The following is a 17,945-nucleotide window of genomic DNA, read 5'->3' on the forward strand; positions in this document are numbered from 1 at the left end:
CTCATTAACTTCTAGCTTATTTTTCTAATTCTAATTCCTATCAATTTAAGATTACAAAGTGACAAAATATGTAACTAATTTCTGTAAAAAATTTTTCTCTTCTTGAAGTCTTAATCATATTTATAATCTTCTAGTTTTAACTTATTCTCCAAGTTTTGCTCATATTCCTGCCCACTGTATATGTGTGTGTACGTGTATGTATGTGTGAGTGTGTATGTGTGTGTATGTGTGGTGGGGGGGGTAGAGAGAGAGAGCGAGAGGGAGAGAAAGTGTTTTTGTTTTTTTAAACATGTAATGTAGCCATTCTGGGACATGAAGTTTGTATACAACCACCGGTTCATGTTTCATATCAATACTAGCAGATTTATATAAAGTACCATTTCTAGGTTAAAGAGGCCATGCTTCTTTCAAGGTAAATACTAATAGTGAAGGGTTATTTGGAAATTTGAGCAAACAAATAAATGCAGGCATTTTAAGTTCTATGCAAATAAAATTTTATTTCTCTTATTAGGGCAAATAAAGAGCAGATGACGGAGGAATCATTGTATTTTTGTAATTTATGTGAAAAGAAAATATAATCTAAAATAAATTGAATGCACAAATAAAGTCAATAACCAAGGTGCAAATTATTTATTTATGAAATGAAACCTCTTGAAAAGGGAGAAATGGTGACAGCAACTTAGTATGCATTATATGCACTTCTGTTCTTACCCTTACATTTTCAAAATCATACATAGTAATTTATTTGCACTCCCATTAATATTAGTGGGAGTTTTGAAACTTATATTCATGCACACATCTTTGAAAATGTATGGGTCAAAGTAAATTGTTAATGAAAAACTGGTTTTCATTTTTAGTGAAATAGTTTCAACCTGTTACCAAAGATGTCCTAGAAGCCACCTTCATTCTAGTCACAGGAGAAGAATTATGTATAAGGTTACTACTTGGAGGTCATCATCTTTAAAGCAACTTGGATAATAATCATATTAAAGAGAAAAAAAAAGTGTTTTCCCAACCCCAAAGAACACAAAAGTTCAGGACCCATGTTGTTTTATAGTAAGCAAAGGACCTTGGACCCTTTCAGTGGACCCTTTCAGCCCAGTGCATCTGATCAGTGATAGAGGCATGCTAAGGTGAATTTTAATTAGGACTAAATTGTGGTATTACTCTTTCATACCCTGAACATCTGTTCCCTTCAGAAATGATGATTTATGCAGGCTATCAGAGCAGACAGCTTGCTACAGCTTATGTCACGGTTAGTGGGAAGCTGGTGGTAGCATTTCAGGAAACCAGCATCTATGGATGGAGACTGGCCAGTGTATATGATATAGGTAATAAGGGGAGGGGAAGCATGATGTGTCCATTTTTAATTTTGAAGCCAAATATTGACCTGACTTAAAAAAAAAAAAAATTCTCTTCTAGACCATCTGTTGTTAATGAAGAAAGTAACTTGGACAATGAATGGGCTGATGCTTCCTACTGATGTCAAAATACGGAAAACCAAGCCTGTTCTTTCTATAAGAATGAAGAAACTTACTGAGAAGACCTCAGTCCGAATTCTTTTCTTTAAGAATGGCACGGGGCAGGATGGGCATGAGATTACAGTGGGAAAGGAAACAATGAAAAAGGTAATTTTGTATTAAATATTGAAGTATAAATTAAATTTCAGAGTTTTTATGACTCTTGAAATGTATTTTTTCCTCTTATATATCATGTCAACTAATAAACTGAAATATTAAGAAGGCATTATATAGAATGCAAAAATTCAGCTGTTTAGATATATGCTTATTGCACTAACAACATAACTTACTTTAATAAAGCAACAGTATTTCAGGAAATAATTTGGCTAACATAGTTGGCCATTTCCCTAGTTAAAAGTTATGTTTACACTTGAGGAAACATTCTAGTTGGTTATAATATTTTACAAGGTATTTAGATTGAAGCCAATTTAACTATCTTCAAATCTCAAAATGGCTCCTTTTCATTTAGAATACTAGTAGTAAAACCTAGAAGCACCCCTGTTCCTTGAAACAATAAATTAAGTCTGAAATAACTAGAATTCAGTTTAAAAATATCCATATGAATTTTAAAAAGTAAATCTGGATGGGCCTAAGAAAAATCATGTAACAATCCAGCAAACTTTAAAAAACAAATTTTAAAGTATTACTTGTCATATAAATGCATGTTTTTTAGAAGGTGCTTGTACTTCCCAGATCTTTGATATTTAAAAATATAGAGAAACTAATGGGAATTTGGGGGGAAAAAAAAAAGCCTTTTTTTTCAGATAAAGATTTTTCACTGTATCTTAAAGTAGCTTGTTAATAATAATAAAAACAACTAAAATTTATTAAATATGTATTAGAGAGACAGTGAAACATAACCAAACGCTCTAGGTTTTAATCCTAGCTTTGTCATTCACTAACTATAAGACCTTGGATAACTTACATTGTCTGAGTCTCAATTTCTTTATCTGAAAACTGGTGATAATAATATGCCTACCTGATAGAACTGATGTAAGTATTCAATGTGATATTACGTGTGGAATACAATGCCTGGCACCCAGAAAGTTCCCATTAAATTCTTATCTTGGTATTCTTATCTTTGCTATTCTTATCTTTAGGATTCATAAATATACATCTAATAGTTAGAAATTATTTTTCTTATTAATGGGAAACATTTATTATGAAATGAAGATAGGTATAAATTATTTTGTTATACCAGACTATTTTCAAAATGAATATTGCTTGAAACAGGTGAATAGTTGACTAGGTATTGGAAATTTTTATTTTCAAAATATCTATTTCTTCATCTACTGATTTTTGTAGTTTTATAACTACATCTGGGTAAGAGCATTTACTGAGGAGCTGGGAGACTGGGTTTTATTTCCTTCTTATCTGCAGATTTGGATTATGAGTAAAACAAGGGATATTACACACCAGAGCAAATTGCTAAGGCAAGTTGTAACATCTTCCCTGGGGATTTTGAAAAATAGAGAAGGTGGACATAGCTCTTGGATTGTTAAAATGCAGTCATTTTTGGAGATGGAAGCTAGATTAGATAACCTCTTGAGTTCACTTCAGTTCAATCTCTGTAATTCTATGCCTCAGTGATAAAATTGGGGTAATAGTCACTCTTACAGATTACATGTTCTTAGAAGAAAGGTTGAGTATAAATAAAAATGTCACTGCTATTTTGCTTTTTGACGCAAGAGAGCAATTCATTTAAAACTGGATGATCAAGGAATTCTTTCGCTTATTTTTTTCTCCTTATAATTTGTAGAATTTAAAGAACTTTCACAATTTTTATGAAACTCCGGACAAGATTCAGTAATAAATGTATTTGTAAATATTTGTCTCAATAGTGCTTTTAAGAATGAGGTAAAGGAGAGGAGGTGATGGAATACTGGTCTTGGGTGTCGATAGAACTTTTTGGAGGGAATAAAAATAAGGCTAGCTAATTATTTTATAAATAAAATTTAAATTTTGAAAGCTTTGTTGATAATCACAGGATAATGCCCTATTTATTGATTAAATACCAAATCAGTAGTAGGACTGAAAAGGTGGCATAGTCATTGGAAAAACATGGTATTTTCTCTTTTATGGTAGATTATTAGGACTGCCGGGGACTAATAGCCATTTTTAGATTATTGCTAAGTAATATAAAACTGAAGTACAAAGTAAAGGACTCTAATATTGTGAAGGTTATTGCAGTGAAATAAGGAGGGAATTATAGAAGACAGGTGGTAAAATAAGGTAGTTGAAGCGTAAAAGTCCTCTCTGAGCTCAGAATGGAGCCAAGGGGAAATAACTGTATTTCAATAATAGGTACAAAATCAAAGGCATATCTTTTTATTTATTTTAGGAGGTTAAGTTATTAAGAAGTTTGAAATGAGCGACAAAGTGATATAATTCTTCTCTAAACTCTAGAATACCAGAACTATGGCCCATCCCTTTGAAACTGGAATCAGATGGTTTTAGAATTACTTGGTATGGTTTTAGTAACAGCAGTAACACAGCACCTGCTACTATGGGGTATAGGCTAAACATTATCCATGTGTTGAAAAAGATATTAGGAAAAATTTGTGGGCACAAGATGCAAAGTAAATGGAAGATGAAAACTGCTCCAGATACATAACTTTTTAAGGTTGGTGTTAGTGGTAGATAAATTTCTTTTCCCTCAGTTATCTCTTAGAATCATTGTCAGAGAAGTGGTATTAAGCTGTGTGGATTATTGTATTATCCAAGAAAGCATCTCCTTTATGAGACATCTTTATTTTTTTCTCAGCAGTGAATAATTGTATCTTATTTATTTGCTTTTTGCTTGGTTTTCTGTGTACTATTACTAATGGCATGAGATTACAATGGTGAAGAAAACAGTGAAAGAGATATTGAAATAAATGAAAGAATGGAAAAAACTCTCACTCCGGTTTGAACTGATTGTTCCCTGTGACTATCCTGGTATATCCCTTTACCATCAACTTTAAGATTATCTTTCGCTATCTGCTCTCTTGGATGCCTTTCTCCTAGTACTCCCCTATCTTCATTTACTCTATTGTGCACACATACTAGTGACTTTCTGAGAAAACCTGCATCCGAATCATCTGGGCTATGTGTTAAAAATTCAGACCTCTAGGCCCTACTCCAAGCCTACTGAATTAAGAATCTCTTGAACATGGGGCCTGAGAATCTGAATTTCAGCAAATGTCTCCAGATGTTTCCTAATCCCACTAAAGTTTGAGAACTCTTGTTCTGGTGTTCTAAAATCTCAAACTTACTAATTAACGGAAATTTTCATAGACTCCTTGTTTCTTCTATACTTCTCATGTAGTATAAGAGAAAGATAATAAGTTGTGTGACAGAGAAAACAGTTTATGGGAAATTATATCACTGGTTGCTAGACGAGAACTAGTGCAAGGAGTTCAGAAATCAGGAAGAGGAATATGTCTACAGGTTAGCAAGATGGGAGTAGTGTATGTGTAGTAAGTCTGACTTAGAAAAAAATAAATATTCCCTTAATGTTTGTATGTAAACGTATTTCATTGCAATGACTTTTCCCTGTTATTACTGAAAAACCACAAAAAATGTATTGAGTTACTCACATATGACTGTCAAGATATAAATAAATAATAGACTTTATCAGATGCCTTTAAACCAGAGGAAGATTCAGACATCTATGATATTCACCATTTGTTAATTTGAGAAACAGCTCAATAAGCCTAAACAGTAACAGCAAAAAACTTTAAGAAAATATTCAAGTTTAAGAAAGGCCCAACTCAAATGTAAATTGGTGTAACCACTATGGAAAACAGTATGGAGGTTCCTTTAAAAACTAAAAATAGAGCCACCATATGATCCAGCAATCCCACTCCTGGGCATATATCCAGAAAAGACGAAAACTCTTACTTTGAAAACATACATGCACCCCAGTGTTCACATCAGCAGTATTTACAATAGGCAAGACATGGAAACAACCCAAGTGCCCATCAACAGACGACTGGTTTAAGAAGACGTGGTATATTTATACAATGGAATAGTACTCAGCCATAAAAAGAATGAAATATTGCCATTTGCAGCAGCATGGATGGACCTTGAGAATATTATACTAAGTGAAGTAAGTCAGACAGAGAAAGACAAATGTTGTATGATATCACTTATATGTGGGATCTAAAAAATAATACAAATGAATCTGTATACAAAACAGAAACAGATTCACAGACATAGAAAACAAACTGTTTACTAAAGTGGAAAAGGAGGTTGGGAGGGATAAATTAGGAGTAGGGGATTAACAGATACAAATTACTATACATAAAATAGATAAGCAACAAGGATTTACTGTATAGCACAGGGAACTATATTTAATATCTTGTAATGACCTATAATGGAAAATAATCTGAAAAAATATGTATAACTGAATCATTTTGCTATATGTTGCTATGTGTGTTGTGAAACTAACACAGTATTGTAAATCAACTATACTTCAATTAAAAGAAAAAAGAAAAAAAAAAAGAAAGGCCCAATTCAGATTAAAAAAATGCAGCATGAATAGCATGACTGTAGAATGTTCACACACAAATCAGTAACTATAACAACAGAGGTTTTCCCAGTAGTGTGAGTGAAAATTTAGAGAACATTTTAAGAGATTCAAACCTGGAGTAACAAAATTTGATTAAGGATGCTCAACATGGATTCTGACAGGGGAGGTCATGCATAATTATTTATGTTGGAAGTTCTTTAAAGAGCTTTTTATGGTATATGAGCAAAAGCCCATTGATACTATTATTGTTTTAAAAATTAGTCTAATGTTCATACCAGGGTTTAATATCAGATTAAAAAATATGAAAGCAGATTTTTAAAAAATATAAAATTTGATAATGTAGTTTATTTTCAAGAGGCTATGGATAGCCCATTGTCTTCTATCTATTTAGTGTAGATTGTAGGGTTATACAATTGGATTATTTCAGAATACTGTAAGTAATTACTTGGTGGTCAGAAATTTTTTTTGAACAAAATCCTAAGAGGGGAAGGATGTAGATTTCCTTGGCTGAAATAAAAACAAGTGAGAATTTTCAGTCTAAAGATTTATTTACTTTACAGATTGTAGTTAAGGACAGTTCTTAACATTATGCTTTAACTCCCCTAATCAGTTAAGGTATAAGCATGATATTAAATCCGAAAAGGTAAAATTTATTTCTGTTCATTTATTAAAATTGCCTTATGGTTTTTTATCTTTACATTTTATATTTTAATATATTTTAATTGCTAAGAACATATAACAATAATGGTTAAACTGAAAGGTTTATTAAATTAGTTTTCATACATACCGTTAAAGTATGTTGAACTTTGTTGAACTTTAATTTCTGGACATTATAATCACAGAATTTTATGAAGTAGTCTAATCAAGCAACTCAGAAAACTGTGACTTAGAGAAGTTAACTGCCATATCCAAAATGGAGCAACTGGAATAGCTAGGACTAGAACCCATTTTCTGACTTGAAGAACAATATTTTTTTGTATGTGAAACTGCCACAAATATACTTTTTCTCACATTTTAATTCCTATGTGTCCTCACCTAAAAAGGACTTAACATAACCATTAAAAAAATGAGGATTCTGTTTATGGTCATAATAGAAAAGCTAGTATCATACTAGCTATCCCATTTTAAACAACTGAAAACTGCACAAAATATATGAGACAGCTATTTTTAAACCTTAGACAATGGGAAGCACCAGACTGTCATGCCTGAGAGAAGAGGAAATGTTGAAGTGAGTCTTAACCATTTACCTCATCTTTATACTTAGAGGCAATTTTTGGACTGTGGTGTAGGGAGAGAGAATCCAAGAAAAGCACAGTGATCTCCACAAGCTGAAGAGTAAGACATCAAAGTTTTGGGAGGCTGAAATGTCTGGAATTTATCATGAAATGCCATAAATGAGGGAGATATTTAGAGAATAATTCCCAAATTTTGCCTAGGGTTCCCCCTGTACCTTTGACTAAATACTAAGTTGCTGATGCACAGGGTGAATTCCACACGGCCTGGCACAGACAAGTACCAGAGAAAGATAAACTAATGGGGATGTAAAAAGGAAACAACTATGGGAGTATGCACAGGCCAGGGAGACATTTGTGTTTTGACCTGTTGGAGGGGAGGAATTTTATTGAACATGTAGGGGATTCATGAAGAGACCAGAAAAGGTAATCATGGATCCAAGAAGCTCAATGAAAGCTCAGGAAATGCAAAAGAATTAGAATGCCAAATTTGGAAGTCTTGCACTATCTGATTTCAACATTTATTATAAAGCGAAAACAATCAAGACAGAATGGTATTGCCATAAGGATACATATAAAGTGGAATGAAAGCAAGTAGAAAGTTCAGAAATAGACTCACACATATAGTGGCACATTAATCTTGATAATTCAATGAGGAAAAAACAGTCTTTTTTGATAAATATTTTTGAAATTAGGTATCTGCATGATAAGAAATTACCCCAATCCCTACCTCATCACAAAACTTAATTTAAAATTAACTGTAGATCTATTCATTAGAAAAGTAAAACTGTAATAATTCTCAGAGGAGACAGTTTTTACAACCTGAGGTAGGCAAAGATTTCTTAGATAGGGCTAAAAAGTATGAACTAAAACCAAAGAAAACAAAAAATATTAAATCTACTTTATCCAAAATTTTAAATCTTCTGCCCTTCAAAAGACAGCGTTAATAAAATGAAAAATCAAGCCACAGACTGGGAGAAAATTGTTCAGAAAACATACATCTGACAAACAATTTGCATTCAGAACATATAAAGATCTCTGACAACTCAATAGTATGAGGACAAACAGCTCAATAAAAAAGGTCAAAAGATTTGAACACTACTAATAAAGACCTAGAAATGAACCATAGCGCATGAAAAGATGCTCACATTACATATCATCAAAGAAACGCAAATTAAATCCACGAGTTACCACTACACCCATATTAGAAAGGCTAAGATTAAAAAGACTGACAATACTAAGAGCTGACGAAAATCTGGGGTAACTGGAAATCTCACAGTTGGCTGATGAGAATGCAGCCCTTTTAAGCTACTTAATAAGTATAAAAAGTAAGTAATAGGCAAATTTAACCCAATCTCCTGGCATCTTCAGATTAAAATAATGGTCATGATCTTTATTATAAGTCATTGTGAAATGTTTATCTTAACAGATTGTCACACCAAGTACATTTTATATCTTAATTTATTGAAAACTTGTAATGTATTTGACAGACTTTCAATTAGCAAAAAAAAAGTATATAAACAGATTCCCTTTCTCAAAATATTTATGTTAAATTGTAGTTCTCTTCTACTGAACAAGTACAATTAATTTCCAAAGGTGAAATATTTTTAGTAATCCAGTGAATTAATTTCATAATTATCCATTCATTTTCACAGTGTTCGGTGTGCTAAATTTCTTCTAAAATTCTTCTCTGGGTTCTTATTTAAATAGTTTGCTTCTAGAGGGCAGACAGCAGAAGCAAGAAGAACTACAATCCTGCAGCCTGTGGAACAAAAACCACATTCACAGAAAGATAGACAAGATGAAAAGGCAGAGGGCTATGTACCAGATGAAGGAACAAGATAAAACACCAGAAAAACAACTAAATGAAGTGGAGATAGGCAGCCTTCCAGAAAAAGAATTCAGAATAATGATAGTGAAGATGATCCAGGACCTCAGAAAAAAGAATGGAGGCAAAGATCGAGAAGATGCAAGAAATGTTTAACACAGACCTAGAAGAATTATAGAACAAACAAACAGAGATGAACAATACAATAACTGAAATGAAAACTACACTAGAAGGAATCAACTGAGGCAGAAGAACGGATAAGTGACCTGGAAGACAGAATGGTGGAATTCACTGCTGTGGAACAGAATAAAGAAAAAAGAATGAAAAGAAATGAAGACAGCCTAAGAGACCTCTGGGACAACATTAAACACAACAACATTCTCATTATAGGGGTCCCAGAAGGAGAAGAGAGAGAGAAAGCACCCGAGAAAATATTTGAAGAGATTATAGTCAAAAACTTCCCTATAATGGGAAAGGAAATAGCCACCCAAGTCCAGGAAGCGCAGAGAGTCCCATACAGGATAAACCCTAGGAGAAACACGCCGAGACACATAGTAATCAAATTGGCAAAAGTTAAAGACAAAGAAAAATTATTGAAAGCAGCAAGGGAAAAATGGCAAATAATATACAAGGGAACTCCCATAAGGTTAACAGCTGATTTCTCAGCAGAAACTGGGAGTGGCATGATATACCTAAAGTGATGAAAGGGAAGAACCTACAACCAAGATTACTCTACCCAGCAAGGATCTCATTCAGATTCGATGGAGAAATCAAAAGCTTTACAGACAAGCAAAAGCTAAGAGAATTCAGCACCACCAAACCAGCTCTACAACAAATGCTAAAGGAACTTCTCTAAGTGGGAAACACAAGAGAAGAAAAGGACCTACAAAAACAAACACTTAAGAAAATGGTCATAGGAATATACATATCGATAATTACCTTAAACATGAATGGATTAAATGCTCCAACCAAAAGACACAGGCTTGCTGAGGATACAAAAACAAGACCCATATATATGCTGTCTACAAGAGACCCACTTCAGACCTAAGAACACACACAGACTGAAAGTGAGGGGATGGAAAAAGATATTCCATGCAGATGGAAATCAAAAGAAAGCTGGAGTAGCAATACTCATATCAGATAAAATAGACTTTAAAATAAAGACTATTACAAGAGACAAGGAAGGACACTACATAATGATCAAGGGATCAATCCAAGAAGAAGATATAACAATTATAAATATATATGCACCCAACACAGGAGCACCTCAATACATAAGACAACTGCTAACAGCTATAAAAGAGGAAATTGACGGTAACACAATAATAGTGGGGGACTTTAACACCTCACTTACACCAATGGACAGATGATCCAAAATGAAAATCAGTAAGGTAACAGAAGCTTTAAATGACACAAAAGACCAGATAGATTTAATTGATATTTATAGGACATTCCATCCAAAAACAGCAGATTACACTTTCTTCTCAAGTGCGCACAGAACATTCCCCAGGATAGATCACATCTTGGGTCACAAATCAAGCCTCAGTAAATTTAAGAAAATTGAAATCATATCCAGCATCTTTTCTGACCACAATGCTATGAGATTAGAAATGAATTATGGGGAAAAAAACGTAAAAAAGACAAACACATGGAGGCTAAACAATACATTACTAAATAACCAAGAGATCACTGAAGAAATCAAAGAGGAAATCAAACAATACCTAGAGACAAAGGACAATGAAAACACGACAATCCAAAACCTATGGGATGCAGCAAAAGCAGTTCTAAGAGGGAAGTTTATAGCTATACAAGCCTACCTCAAGAAAGAAGAAAAATCTCAAATAAACAATCTAACCTTACACCTAAAGGAACTAGAGAAAGAAGAACAAACAAAACCCAAAGTTAGCAGAAGGAAAGAAATCATAGAGATCAGAGCAGAAATAAATGAAATAGAAACTAAGAAAACAACAGCAAAGATCAATAAAACTAAAAGCTGGTTCTTTGAGAAGATAAACAAAATTGAGAAACCTTTAGCCAGACTCATCAAGAAAAAGAGGGAGAGGACTCAAATCAATAAAATAAGAAATGAAAAAGGAGAAGTTACAACAGACACCGCAGAAATACAAAGCATCCTAAGAGACTACTGCAAGCAACTCTATGCTGGTAAAATGGACAACCTGGAAGAAATGGACAAATTCTTAGAAAGGCATAACCTTCCAAGACGGAAGCAGGAAGAAATAGAAAATATGAACAGACCAATCACAAGTAATGAAATTGAAACTGTGATTTAAAATCTCCCAACAAACAAAAGTCCAGGACCAGATGGCTTCACAGGTGAATTCTATCAAACATTTAGAGAATAACTTACACCCATCCTTCTCAAACTCTTCCAAAAAATTGCAGAGGAAGGAACACTCCCAAACTCATTCTATGAGGCCACCATCACCCTGATACCAAACCCAGACAAAGATACTACAAAAACAGAAAATTACAAACCAATATCACTGATGAATATAGATGCAAAAATCCTCAACAAAATACTAGCAAACAGAATCCAACAACGCATTAAAAGGATCATACACCACGATCAAGTGGGATTTATCCCAGGGATGCAAGGGTTCTTCAATATACGCAAATCAATCAATGTGATACACCATATTAACAAATTAAAGAATAAAAACCATATGATCATCTCAATAGATGCAAAAAAAGCTTTTGACAAAATTCAACACCCATTTATGATAAAAACTCTCCAGAAAGGAGGCATAGAGGGAACCTTCCTCAACATAATAAAGGCCATATACGACACACCCACAGCAAACATCATTCTCAATGGTGAAAAACTGAAAGCATTTCCTCTAAGATCAGGAACAATACAAGGATGTCCACTCTCACCACTATTATTCAACATAGTTTTGGAAGTCCTAGCCATGGCAATCAGAGAAGAAAAAGAAATAAAAGGAATCCAAATTGGAAAAGAAGAAGTAAAACTGTCACTGTTTGCAGATGACATGATACTATACATAGAGAATCCTAAAGATGCCACCAGAAAGCTACTAGAGCTAATCAATGATTTTGGTAAAGCTGCAGGATACAAAATTAATGCACAGAAATCTCTTACATTCCTATATACTAATGATGAAAAATCTGAAAGAGAAATTAAGGAAACACTCCCATTTACCACTGCAACAAAAAGAATAAAATATCTAGGAATAAACCTACCTAGGGAGACAAAAGACTTGTATGCAGAAAACTATAAGATACTGATGAAAGAAATTAAAGATGATACCAACTGATGGAGAGAGATACACTGTTCTTGGATTGGAAGAATCAATATTGTGAAAATGACTATACTACCCAAAGCAATCTACAGATTCAATGCAATCCCTATCAAGTTACCAATGGCATTTTTTACAGAACTAGAACAAAAAATCTTAAAATTTGTATGGAGACACAAAAGACTCCGAGTAGCCAAAGCAGTCTTGAGGGAAAAAAATGGAGCTGGAGGAATCAGACTCCCTGACTTCAGACTATACTACAAAGCTACAGTAATCAAGACAATATGGTACTGGCACAAAAACAGAAACATAGATCAATGGAACAAGATAGAAAGCCCAGAGGTAAACCCATGCACCTATGGTCAACTAATCTATGATGAAGGAGGCAAGGATATACAATGGAGAAAAGACAGCCTCTTCAATAAGTGGTGCTGGGAAAACTGGACAGCTACATGTAAAAGAATGAAATTAGAACACTCCCTAACACCATACACAAAAATAAACTCAAAATGGATAAGAGACCTAAATGTAAGACCAGACACTATAAAACTCTTAGAGGAAAATATAGGAAGAACACTCTTTGACATAAATCACAGCAAGATCTTTTTTGATCCACCTCCTAGAGTAATGGAAATAAAAATAAAAATAAACAAATGGGACCTAATGAAACTTAAAAGCTTTTGCACAGCAAAGGAGACCATAAACAAGATGAAAAGACAACCCTCAGATTGGAAGAAAATATTTGCAAATGAATCAACAGACAAAGGATTAATCTCCAAAATATATAAACAGCTCATGCAGCTCAATATTAAAAAAACAAACAACCCAATCAAAAAATGGGCAGAAGACCTAAATAGACATTTCTTCAAAGAAGACATACAGATGGCCAAGAAGCACATGAAAAGATGCTCAACATCACTAATTATTAGAGAAATGCAAGTCAAAACTACAATGAGGTATCACCTCACACCAGTTAGAATGGGCATCATCAGAAAATCTTTAAACAACAAATGCTGGAGAGGATGTGGAGAAAAGGGAACCCTTTTGCACTGTTGTTGGGAATGTAAATTGATACAGCCACTATGGAGAACAGTATGGAGTTTCCTTAAAAAACTAAAAATAGAATTACCATAGACCCAGCAATCCCACTACTGGGCATATACCCTGAGAAAACCGTAATTCAAAAAGACACATGCACCCGAATGTTCATTGCAGCACTATTTACAATAGCCAGGTCATGGAAGCAACCTAAATGCCCATCAACAGACGAATGGCTAAAGGAGAAGTGGTACATATATACAATGGAATATTACTCAGCCATAAAAAGGAATGAAATGGAGTCATTTGTTGAGATGTGGATGGATCTAGAGACTGTCGTACAGAGTGAAGTAAGTCAGAAAGAGAAAAACAAATATCGTATATTAATGCATGTATGTGGAACTTAGGACAATGGTACAGATGAACTGCTTTGCAGGGCAGAAGTTGAGACATAGATGTAGAGAACAATCGTATGGACACCAAGGGGGGAACGTTGCGGGGGGATGGGGATGGTGGTGTGCTGAATTGGGCGATTGGGATTGACATGTATACCCTGATGTGTATAAAATTGATGGCTGATAAGAACGTGCTGTATAAAAAAATAAATAAAATAAAATTCAAAAATTCAAAAAAAAATAGTTTGCTTCTTAGCTTTATATAGTGAATACTGTTGTAATCTACTTACCATACTAATAATACTGAGTTAGCTGAAACAGTGTTTCTCATTTGAAGGAACTGAGCCAAAAAATTTATTTTTCTATTGGTTAGGATGACTTTAGCTGAAAATAATAGAGAATACTGTTTCAAACAGGTTTAAGCAAAAAAGAAGCAAGAAATCCAGAGGTAGGGCAGCTTCAAGCATAGTAGGACAGGAGTCCAGTTATGTTCTCTGTAATTTTCTGGATTTTGTGCTCTTTCATATGTTGGTAACAGGATGGCTGCTGCACAGCCTGGTACAAATTTGTCTAGAGGTAGAAAAGGACCATCTCTTCCCTATGACTGAAGAAGCCTTCCCAGAAGTCCCTTCTAGTGTCACATTGGCCAGAACTAGATTGTGTCCATCCCCAAATCATTCACTGACAAGGGGCGTGGGATCACTATAATTGAGTTATACCAATCAAGATAATTGTAGCCTTCCTTGAGCCAAAAGGAGAAAGCGTAAACCCTTAATCAAAATCAGTACAGCAAGGATGAGGAAGAGAATGGATACTGGGTAGGCAACTGAGAGTATTGCTTCCAACGTGAAGAGGTTTTGTTAATTTATTTCCTAAGCAGAGTACAGGTGTAACCGAAAGTTGCGTCTGGCTGCTTGCCGCTCAAAAGCCGATAAGGACGAAAGGTTGGTGGAAAGGAAAGTTTGCTTTATTTTGGATGCTGGCAACCGAGGGTGGGGGAGAGGGTGGACTACTGTCCAAAGGCTGACTCCCCACCCCCGCCCCTCCACTGACAACCAGTAAGCAAGAAATTTTATAGAAGGAGGGAGGGGGCTACATGCAGAAACAGCACATTCAGCTCCTGACCGTCATCTTGAAATTGGTCATGCGGTTGTCTGACCAGCGTCACCTTAATTGTTTTAAGTACAATCTTCAGTTCCAGGATCAGTTTATTCCCATTTCCTTGAGGCCTAGTCCCGGAATTGTGGCAGCTTATGTCATGGCTACAGTCTGGTCATCATGTAGTTAACTTCTTCCACCTGATGGGGGGTTTCAATATCTACAAGATAGCTCACAGAGTATGGCTCAGGATATTATCTAGAGCCCTTGAGAAGGAACTAAAGGTCCTTGGCTTTGTTTAATGACTAAACTATTATTATTTAGTCTTGTTGGACTGTTTTCTTTTGTTTCTGCATTTTCTCACTTTTCTGATTAAACTTATTTTTTGGCTACAGTTTTTTTCACAGGCAAAAGGCAGGCAGAAGACATGGTTGAATGGGGGTGGTGGGGAAGGACCGTAGGGTCCTGCTCCGTTTCACAGGGTCAGTGCTCTAGTACTAAAAAGAATTAGTTTTATTTGAAATATTTTTTCTGGAATTACACACACTTTAGTTATAGCATAATTTTATAACATCTGTCAGAAATTTTATTTGCTACTTATATCAAACTCTTAATAACAATATAAAATTTATGATGAAATGAATTTAAATTAGACATATATTAGCTTTTACTCATTCATTAATTCATGGTATTTTTATGACTATTAACTTCTACGAAGCACCTGGATATAAGGATGTGAAAAACCAGCCATGGTCCTGTTCTCAAGGAGCTTTAAGTCTAGTGGTGGGAAAGGGCTTTTGTAAAATGGTCAAATTATTGAATATGGAGTAGGTGACATAAGAAGGTCTTCTGAGAAGAGATAAACAGGATTTATTTGGGTACACAAAGAGGATACTGAAGATGGTAACCTTTTTAAGCAGAGAGCACAGCATATGAAAGGATTCCATGGCAGAGTAAACAGGATGAATCCCAAATTGAAAGGTCAGTATATGAGGGAGAGAGTAGCCTTGTAGGAAAGGTTACAGATTTTTGCCTTTTCCCCTCCAAAGAGCAGTGAGAAGTCATATAGGGACTTTTAGTTAGGAGTGGAAGAAAGGGTACCAGATTCATGTTTTTGAATAGTTTACTTTGGCCCTCAGTGGAAAACAGATTGGGTGGGCCAGGTAGATGCAGGGAGACTATTAGCTAAGTATTGCCGGAGTCCTAGTGACAGATGATAATAGCCTGGACCTAGGGAGTGGAAATAGATAAAGTGGGTGGACTTCTAAGATTTTTAGAAGATAAAACTGACAGGCCCTGATAATAGCTTGGATATATGGGGTAAGGGGCAGTGAGATGTTAAGGGTATCTATCAGGGATGATTTTGCAGTTTCTGGTTTGCATATCTAGATAGAGGAGGTATGTTTCCCTAAGGCAAAGAATGCTGGAAGAAGACTAGCCTTGAAGGGGAAGAGCTGGGATTCAGTCTCGGACATGTTGATTTTGAGGGATCTTTGATCTGTTTAAGTGGAGATACTGAATAGGTATTATTTGGTCTGAGGCTCAGAGGATTCCAGGGATAGACATACCAGTTTGGAAGTTGTCAGTATGTAGATGGAAAATGAAACATCGGGGCATTGATTAGAATGCCTTAAGAGAGAATTTAGAGTGAGGCAGGAAGAGGGCTAGGACCATCTTCAAGAACTCTAGTGAATAAATAGAGGAGGATGAGCCTCTGAAGACAAAACAAAAAGCAGGAGAAAAATTAGTGGATTATCATATTTCAGAATTCAGGAAAAAAAGAAGTTTAAAGAAAGAGGAAGTGCTCAAATGCTATTCAAAGATCAAAATTAATGAGCATTAAGATAATGTCCTTTGGATTTGTCAATGTAGTAGTCATTGGTAATCTTTGTGAGTTATTTCAGTCAAATGATACCGAAAGCCAGACTGGAGTGGCCTGAGAATGAGTGGGAAGAAGGGAAATGGAAACAGAGAAATGATAAAGATATTTAGCTGTGCATCAGAATAGTTAGAGGGAGATGTGAGTATGGGAGGATTTAATTTTTAAGATAGGAAAGACTTGATCATGTTTAAGTGTCAGTGGGAAAAATCTAGTTGGGAAGGAGTAGTAAAATATACAAGAAATGATGAGTAAATATCATGCCTTAAAACCTGACAGCAAACATAACTGAAAGCATAGGTGTAGTATTGGCCTTAGATAGGAGCAGGGACCCCTGTAATACAACTAGAGGGTAAAGAAGAGGATGGGTGTAGAAATAGGTAGGCTTGTAGCTTTGGTAGCAGGAAGATGAAGCTTCAGTTTTCTCTCTCATGTAGGAGGTCATTCCATCTGCTGACAACAAGAAGGGAAGTAGGGGAGGGGAGGCTGGGTGGAGAAAAACACAGCAGAGATAGTTTGAAATATTTATTGTGGCAAGGAAAGGAGAGATTTGACCAAAGATATGAAATAGAAGTGACTGGGCAGTATTGAGGGACCATGGAGGTTGGTGATTATGAGTAATAGTGATAAGGATGTGTTCATTTGCGTGACTTTCTCCAGGAGCACCAGGCTTCTTGGTGTGCACACAGAGTGTAAACAGTAAGGGTCACCCAGGGTTAGGACTTGTGGCAAAGGTTATCCATGAATGAGGAAGAATGAGTAGACCTAGGAGAGATGGTGCACTTGAAGGTCAGGATGCTGGGGTGGGGGGGGGGCAGGGTTTGTTTGTTTTGTTTGTTCGATAAGAGGGCTGGGGAGAAATTATCTTGAAATAACATTGTAAGTAACACCACTTCCCAAATTTGAGATTGTGTGATATGAGAGACTAAATTCCCGGCACTTGAGAGGGCTCTGAGGAAATGAGTGAACTCAGGGGAAAGCTCGTTTTCTTTTAGAAGAGGTTAAGGGTCTAGTCGATTTTGTTGATCGGGTGGGGGGGGGGGAGCGTTTTCAGAGTGCACAATGCAAAGGTTTTAGAAATGGATGAAGAAGTTGAGAATAATATATAAAGAACAAGAAAATATAGAACCTTAAGTGAATGATGATGCAGTACACCGAGAGTAG

At 35.3% G+C, this 17,945-nt stretch overlaps 1 protein-coding gene across 14 annotated transcripts in view; it reads left to right on the forward strand.

Annotated features, from left to right (window-relative positions):
- DCDC1 (doublecortin domain containing 1) overlaps positions 1 to 17,945 on the forward strand; it is a 471,890-nt gene that overhangs the window by 65,001 nt on the left and 388,944 nt on the right. For all 14 annotated transcript variants that reach the window (XR_014231897.1, XR_014231898.1, XM_082343681.1 and 11 more), the window contains exon 6: positions 1,423 to 1,628. Coding sequence is in view for 12 of the 14 variants with exons in the window: in XM_082343681.1 (XP_082199807.1) it covers positions 1,423 to 1,628 (206 nt within the window). In the remaining 2 variants the exon portion in view is untranslated. The remainder of the gene's footprint in view (positions 1 to 1,422; positions 1,629 to 17,945) is intronic.

Source organism: Balaenoptera borealis, assembly GCF_965194805.1.
Source record: "Balaenoptera borealis genome assembly, chromosome: 11".
Taxonomy (NCBI): domain Eukaryota; kingdom Metazoa; phylum Chordata; class Mammalia; order Artiodactyla; family Balaenopteridae; genus Balaenoptera; species Balaenoptera borealis.